The sequence below is a fragment of the Clupea harengus genome, chromosome 12 (genome assembly GCF_900700415.2).
Source record: "Clupea harengus chromosome 12, Ch_v2.0.2, whole genome shotgun sequence".
Taxonomy (NCBI): domain Eukaryota; kingdom Metazoa; phylum Chordata; class Actinopteri; order Clupeiformes; family Clupeidae; genus Clupea; species Clupea harengus.
In genome coordinates this window covers 28,037,197-28,045,572 of record NC_045163.1, presented here as the reverse complement: position 1 = coordinate 28,045,572, position 8,376 = coordinate 28,037,197, and the positions used below count along the sequence as shown (strand labels likewise).

Genomic DNA, 8,376 nt, shown 5'->3' with positions numbered 1-8,376 from the left:
CGCACACAGACAGACAGACACACACAGACACACACAAACAGACTGCAGTTCAGAAAAGACTGCATTTGTCTGCCTCTGACGCCTCCAACACAGACTGATCACATCAACACATTACAGGAAGAAAAAAAAAAACAACAAGAAAATATAATCTTTCTGTTAAAAAATGACTACCCCTCCTCTCCTTTTGTGTAAAATGTGAAACAGGCAGCACAGTGTGTATTGTTACGCTGCTCCCCGGGACTGTAATGTAGTGTTTGTCAAAGTCTATTTTCTTCTGGGGGATTATTTTAAAACTACTATTCACTGTGTCTTCACAGAACGATGAAATATGGCTTAACCAATACTATATGAGCATTTTTCAATTCTTGGGACTAGGGGCCCCATGCTACAAAAACACAGCAGCTCCTTTTGGCCTCTTCTGACGGTAAGCAGTCAATCAGCCTCCTCATATCGGTTTTTAGCATATAAACTATAATGCCTGATGTATCATATTTGCTACATGAGTTTTTGAGACATCTATGTGGCTGTAGTAACTCATAAATTGGCTGTTAGTAACTCATAAAAGAATAACATTCATATTGCTACTAATATTTCAATATAAACAATACAGTATTGAAGCAACTTATAATAATTTTATGGTAAAATCCTGTTGAAAATGTGTGTATCAAATATGATACAGCAGGTATTTAAGGTTAATTTATTAAGTATCAAATATGATACAAATATTGATGGTAATGTATCTATAAATCCCTCCATTGTCATTGTCTCAGCAACTCAGGACCATTTCCTGATGTGGTACAAAATTGTTGCCTCATTTTGACTTTTGGAGAGCGTTGTAAAAAGCAAATACATGTTTCTAACATCTACGACAAGACAATAAACAAGTTGTAAAAAGGTTCCTGTTTGGAGAAAAAAAAACAGAACCAAGCCACATGAACCTCCATTGTCTTTGTATTGCAATTCATGATGTTAACAGAAAGGTCATGTCTCATCAACTCTTTAATGACATGAAACTTGGTATGTGGACTCAGGATTCCTTCCTGAGATGATGCAAAAATGTTGAACTATTTGACCACTGGTTCTGAAATAAGCAAACATTTACCTTCGACACAAGCACAAATAAAAAGGTTGTAAAAAGGTTCCTGTTTGAGAAAAATAATAAATTGTACCCAATGCAATAAATACAAAAACATAATACATGTGAATGACTACCTCTGTTGTTCTTTTTTTTGTCAAACGGTCCAGTGAACACTTCAATTTAAAAAAAACATTTAAAAATGAATTATCTGAATTGCCTTTGCAGGGTTAAATTACATGTATATATAAATATACATTATTCTGTTTCTATATTTTTCAATACGGTTTTTCTTTTCCAGTTTCACTCAATTCTTGCTCATTCTCTCACTTTAAGTGGCGCGGTCCTATTACATTTACAGTTAGTCATTTAGCAGACGCTTTTATCCAAAGGGACTTACAAGGATGTATACACATTTTACATTTACACTGATGGCACACTGCACATCAGGAGCAATTAGGGGTTCAGTGTCTTGCTCAAGGACGCTTCGACAGGGAATCGAACTAGTAACCTTCTGATTACTAAACGACTTCTCTACCTCCTGTACCACTGCCGCCCCTATATACAGGCAAAACTGCATTAGCTGGAGCTAAGTTTGTGCACCGTTCATTTCAAGTGAGCCAGAGGGAAATATCTCACACTGCAGACAGCGGAAGCTTACAGCCTATGAAAAAAAACAAAAAAACAGAAGAGAAGAGAAGCAGACCGTTTATTAGGCTGTCACCATCAGGCAGCCATAAACAGTAGCTTCGTATGCAAACGCCGGTAATTAGCTCATTAAGGAGATGTCACAGGCCGTTCACACCTTCCAGCAGGATAAGTCCCGCCCTCCTGCTGTGATTGGCCACAGCTAGGCGGTCTCCTGCTGGGATTGGCTGTGCCGAAGCAGCTGGATGCACAACTGCCCCCTGAGATCTGACTTCTTTTTCATCACACCCAGAACGAGCCTCTTATGCCCCCTGAAGTTTTTTCTTCTACTTGAGTTAAAAAAACAAAGACAGAACACTGGTTCTTTCAAAAAGATGTTTGTGTGAAGCACTGGCCGTATTTGATAGCTTTCCAAACCTGCACATGGTAAAAACCGCTTAAACCTAATTTAGTCGGCCTTTTACGCAGACACGCAAGAGCCCCTTGCGTTGTTGCGAACCCCCTCTCTGCGGCTTGCGAGCACTTCCCAAATTTTTTAACTATCCGCAAGGCGACGCAAACTGCACGCAGACCGCAGGGCTGTGATTGGTCCAACCCATCGCTGTTTACCTTGTAGGTAGTAGCGTACATTAGATAGCTGGCTCAGACACCTCGCAAATCCCCTCAGACGTATTTTTCAGTTACAATAAGGGGGTGTTTACATGTGTCTATTTCTCAATAACTTTTAAAAAAATCTAAGCAAAAAAAAAGTCAAACAAACAACTTTTTATGTACAAATACGACCATCTACAGAGTTTGGTCCGCCACCTTCTTTTTTTAATTGCTTTGCGACACCCACCAACCGACGTAGAACTATAAATGTTCACAAGTCTGTTGAAGCAACTGCGTGACCAACGGCATCTTTACACCCGGTTGTTTAGCACTCAACAGATAAACAGACTGAACTCTGTTGACTTCCACTTATAAAATACAAAACAATAAAATACAAGACAACATTTGTGTGTCTATCTAAACATTTAATATTACAATTGTTTACAAGTGCTTTAAGTGTATACACTATATGTAAATATGTAATATGCATTTAGATATGCTCCATGCTAGTCTTTTCTTTGTATTCAACCCCGAAACGCATTTTCAATGTATTTTTATGCTCAAGACAACATCTACACAAACACAAACAAAGACATTTTACGCTTAAAATGATTTTAGGAATGTGTTTGCACACAACATCCGTACCTTCTGTCTCTCGATGGGGTTGGTGCTCCTTTTGAGCGTATCATTTTGCAGGTCCTCAAACTGGCTCTCGCCCTGGTACACCACCACTCTCTTCTCGTGGATCCAGGCCCGCTCCGGAATGCTCCCGAAGAACTGCACATGGTACTCCCTGTGCCCTGCGAGAACATCACAGTCTTACATGAGCTGAGGGCTTACTATGGGACGCTAACAACATCACAGTCTTACATGAGCTGCGGCTATGGGACGCTAACAACATCACAGTCTTACATGAGCTGCGGCTATGGGACGCTAACAACATCATAGTCTTACATGAGCTGAGGCTATGGGACGCTAACAACATCACAGTCTTACATGCCTATGGGAAGCTAACAACATCACAGTCTAACATGAGCTGAGGCTACGGGACGCTAACAACATCACAGTCTTACATGAGCTATGGGCTTACTATGGGACGCTAACAACATCACAGTCTTACATGAGCTATGGGCTTACTATGGGACGCTAACAACATCACAGTCTTACATGCCTATGGGGACGCTAACAACATCACAGTCTTACATGAGCGTAGCCTATGGGACGCTAACAACATCACAGTCTTACATGAGCGTAGCCTATGGGGACGCTAACAACATCACAGTCTTGCATGAGCTGAGCCTATGGGACGCTCACAACTGGCACATGTGGCACATACGTGCAGCGCTTAAAGGTTTACTCCTCAAATGAAAGCACCATTAAAGGGTTACTCCTCAAATGAAAGCACCATTAAAGGTTTACTCCTCAAATGAAAGCACCATTAAAGGTTTACTCCGCACATGAAAGCACCATTAAAGGTGTACTCCTCACATGGAAGCACCAGACAAAAAAGCTGTTTCCTGTAATCAGGCCTCAGGCCTCAGCAGTGCAAATCAACTGGAGGAGGTTGGAGGACCTAATACAAGGGATCTGCCACGTGATTACTCAATGTTACATGTTAAGCCAGAGTGGGGGCACGTTTTCCATTGGACCAAGCAGGCAGGGGCACACTGGCAAAGCACTACAATGCCCCCCCCCCCCCGCCCCCAATGAGAAAATTCCTCATTTACTGATTTCAATATGACTAGTTACCCAACACAATCCCCCATCAAATGATCAATCAAAAAAGTCATGACGATCCAATTTATAGCAGAGTCCTGTAGACTCTCACGTACAGAAAAAAAAAGTTCTGATCACTGCTTAGCTATCTGATAAGGTCAGATACCTCTGAGCTGCTGTGCTGGCTGGCTAATCCTCTCAGTAAGCCTCCTACGTCTGCCTCTGCACATAACTGCACCAGACTGAAAGAGCGTCGTCGTCGTCGTCGTGGTGGTGGTCAGCGGTCAGTGTCTTACCTCGAGTGTTGATGCGCGTGTGAACCTTCAGCTGCGGGTCGCATGACACCATGCACGGCCACCAGGGGTACGTGCCCACCTTGGCCCACACCAGGTCGCCGATGTCGAACTCCTTGCAGCAGCCGGTGCCCGTGATGACAGTGGGAAAGTGCTGCTCAATCTGCTTAGACAGGATCAGAAGAGAGAGACAGAGACCATGGATAATACACACAAAGCCTGCTTGTGATTAGGCAAAGCCCCTATCGGACTTAAAGGACTTTCCTGGCAGCACCTAGACTCTGACGACGATGACGGGGCGAGGAAGCCAACACAGTCTCAGACAAGGAAGAGGAAGTTTAAAGTGTGTGTAGCAGCAATGGAACAATAGTGAGGAAAGAACTTCAGGTGTGAACAAACCTGTATACACCTGTATATAAGACTCCTGTGATAAATACTGCATAAAGACTGTAGCAAACCATGCTCATGTGGCACCTGCTAAGACTGTGGTATAACGCTTCTGTCAGTCTGCCCCAGGGCAGCTGTGGCTACTGAGGTAGCTTACCACCACCGGTATGACTGTGTATGAATGACTACTGGACTCTGTAAAGCGACTTCGGGTATATAGAGAAGCGCTATATAAGATTTAATTGATTGATTGATTGATTGATTGATTGATAACCACTAATGTTTATTTTTGCATTCCGGCGGGGCACAGTACTTGGCGACTATTTTGATGATACAGTCTTGCTTTACTAATTAGCTCATTGAACTGGACTTTCTCCTGCCAATATGTGCACAGTACGTGAAAGTGTGTGTTAGGCATGTTGGGTGAGTGGGCTGGAAATATGGATTCCGATCAGGAGCACACACCTCGCTAAAGATGAGTTGCGTTTGATTCCGATCAAGAGCACACACACCTCGCTAAAGATGAGTTGCGTTTGATTCCGATCAGGAGCACACACCTCGCTAAAGATGAGTTGCGTTTGATTTCCGATCAAGAGCACACACCTCGCTAAAGATGAGTTACAATAAGCCTGAGACATTAAATGAATGGATTCAGGTGAGCTCCTGTTTGACACACAGCCACTACAGCCACAGTGCCACGTCTTCCCAGCCTGGCACAAACAACGCTGCGAACACAGAACTACTTCAAAGAGAAGCTCATTACACAGCATTCAAATCACCTCAAGACACTAGAGCCTCCTGGTGCTTGCCTAAAACTAATCCCTACTTTGAAAAAAAAAAAGTGAGCGACTAACTTTCTTTTCCTTGGCTTCTGCTTTGGGACTCCTAATAATCCGCGCCAGGGGTTCCTCCTTTGATGCCACGCGTCTCTCCAAAGGGTGAGCAGAGATGGTGACCTCGGGCCCTCCTCCTCCTCCTCCTCCTCCTGCTTTGGGAAACTGCGGCGGAGGCTCTTGTTCTGAGAGCGCGCCGCTCTGCCGTCCGCTCCTCTTTTTCCTCTTCTCCTTCTTCTGCTCGTGGTGGCGGGGCGAGGCCTCTGCGGACGGGAACTCCTGCAGCAGGTCTCCGCACAGCGCCGACTCGAAGAGCTCTCGGCCGTTCTGGTAGGTCTTGATGATCTTGAGCTTGATCTCGGGGGAGTTAGTCTTTTTGGGCATGATGCCGGGCGGAGTGAGGGGGCTGGGGGCGGCGGAGCTACTGCCACTGTCGTGCGCGGAGAGGAGGGACGGCGAGGAGGGCAGCAGTAACGGGGGTGGCAGGGGGAGCACGGGAGGCATGAGGTGCGGAGGGGGCGGGAGGTGGTGATGAGGGGGCATCAGTGGTGCGTTCTGGGTGTGATGAAGATGAGGATGAGGGTGGTGGAGATGTGTGTGGGGCTGGTGATGATGATGGAGGCTCGGGTGGTGGGGGGGAGGAGGGGGGAGCACGTGCGTCGTCGGGGGCTTCTCCTGCACCACCGGGGGCCTCAGGACCGTCCCGTCCCCGAGCAGCATGCCGTGCTGCTCGCCGTAGCCCCGGATGGCGCCGTAGCCGTTCGCCATTGAGCCGTTGGGGGGGAACTGCGAGTACAGGGCGAACTTCGCCTGGGAGTCGTAGGCGCCAACGGCCGCCACCGGGTAGCCGTTGGCGACCGCCACCGCCGGCAGGTCTTCAGGAGGGTAGGTGAAGCCGGGCTCCAGGGCCGCCTCGTAGGAGGGGGGGCCGGCGTCATCCCCGGGGTCGCTGACGGCATCGTACGCGTCCTCCTGGCGGATGTTGGCGGAGTCAATGAGCTGGGGAGGTTGCTGAATTGTGTTTCCCATGATCCGTTGCATGAAAGAAAAGGAGAAATCCATCGTTCTGATCCAGCATCCTTAGGTTTCCCTTTGTCTTACAGGGCCTACGGACACAGAGAACACACACTATTACCATATCCGTACACACACACACACACACACACACACACAGGGCCTGCGGGCACAGAGAGAGCATAAACTATAACATTTACATTTACATTACATTTAGTCAGCAGACGCTTTTGTCCAAAGCGACGTACAAGGGAGAGAACAGTCAAGCTAAGAGCAATAAGAAACATGGTGTAACAATAAATACTACTTTACATAAGAATTAGAAAAACGACCTAGAAAGGAAAAAGAAGTGCAGGAATGTAACTGCTGAAGTGCAAGTTAAGCGCTAGTCAAGGTGCCAGTTAGGAAGGGAGGTGCTCTCTGAAGAGTTGGGTTTTCAAAAGCTTCTTGAAGGTAGAGAGGGACGCCCCTGGTCTGGTAGTACTAGGCAGTTCGTTCCACCAACGTGGAACTACAAATGAGAATAGTCTGGATTGCCGTGCTTGCACAGACGGCAGTGCCAAACGACGCTCACTAGACGAGCGCAGCGTCCTGGGTGTAACATTTGCCCTTACAAGAGCATTTAGTTAGGTGGGAGCAGAACCAGCAAGCACTCTGTAGGCAAGCATAAGTGACTTGAACAAATGCAAAGACATCCCGTATACACACACACAGATTTGACAGGAATATCCATTACAGATATTCTTGTTTTCCTAAAGAACAAGTGATTAATACATACGTATGAATCAACAGGCACCCACTGTTTAGTTCAGAGTAAAATTACCTTACTGGAGAACTTTTGTCCGATTAAAATAAAATGTGACTTGTTTTGTGTCTATATGTATGACACCCACACACATCTTCAACTTGTATAATGAGACTTACACAATACAAACACAAAAGTCCTTCAGTCACCTATCTACCGACTTTAGACCAAAGCAGCAGTGAATACCAGTAAGAAAGCTGCTTCCTTATGACATTTTCATGTCTGTCAGCATAAAGTCTAATTGTGGGGTAGTGAATAGTCACTGTGTGCAAACAATAAACTAATCATCGGGATCGGGAAAATATATGATACACCTTAAAGATCAGGCATGTTTTGTGTTGCAAAATGCATGTAATTTGTAGCATATCGATCGACAGGCCCCCTGTTTCTGTGAAATCAACCCCTAATTAAAAACAGAACAAAGGTTGACTACCTGTGAAGTTAAGTTTTAATCAATCACTAACTTCATCAGAGAGTTGTGGGGACTGTCAGAGTGGATGGGTTGCTTGGTTAAATACACTGTATGTTTTTAAATACGGACGCTGATCTTATCACATTCTTTAAACTTTTGCACGGACAAGAAGCAAATCTTCAAATTGCCCAACGCTACTGAGTTAGCTAACCAGCTAACAAGCTAGGTTTCAGCCTAATCAAAGCAAGCTAATGATAACATCCTCTTTACTAGTAAATATATAGATATTTGCTTACAACCACGAACAATACCACTAACGTACATGGTGTTGGTGGTGCTTGTGAAAAATCACATTGCGAAATCAAAGTGCTTAATAAGGCACTGAACGAAGTCAATAGTATTGGGACAAACTTGGTACCCGGTTGCAATTCATACCTTGAGAGATGCTAAATAGACCTAACGCTAGCTAACGCTAGCTATCGATTGCTACCCCTGCATAACAACAGTGATTTCAATACTACCCAATACCACCCAGGTGATAAAACAGACACATTTTGTGTATTCCATTCAAAATAAATGGTACCAAATTTTATTTTCTGGTT

General features: G+C 45.0%; 1 protein-coding gene across 1 annotated transcript in view; it reads right to left on the bottom strand.

Annotated features, from left to right (window-relative positions):
- The window catches only part of nsd3 (nuclear receptor binding SET domain protein 3), a 40,320-nt gene that overhangs the window by 31,294 nt on the left and 650 nt on the right, over window positions 1–8,376 (bottom strand). The window contains exons 2-4 of the mRNA XM_042709462.1: window positions 5,565–6,649; window positions 4,327–4,486; window positions 2,960–3,114 (exon numbers count right to left, since the gene is read on the bottom strand). Of these exons, the coding sequence (XP_042565396.1) occupies window positions 2,960–3,114; window positions 4,327–4,486; window positions 5,565–6,605 (1,356 nt within the window). The 5' untranslated portion in view covers window positions 6,606–6,649. The remainder of the gene's footprint in view (window positions 1–2,959; window positions 3,115–4,326; window positions 4,487–5,564; window positions 6,650–8,376) is intronic.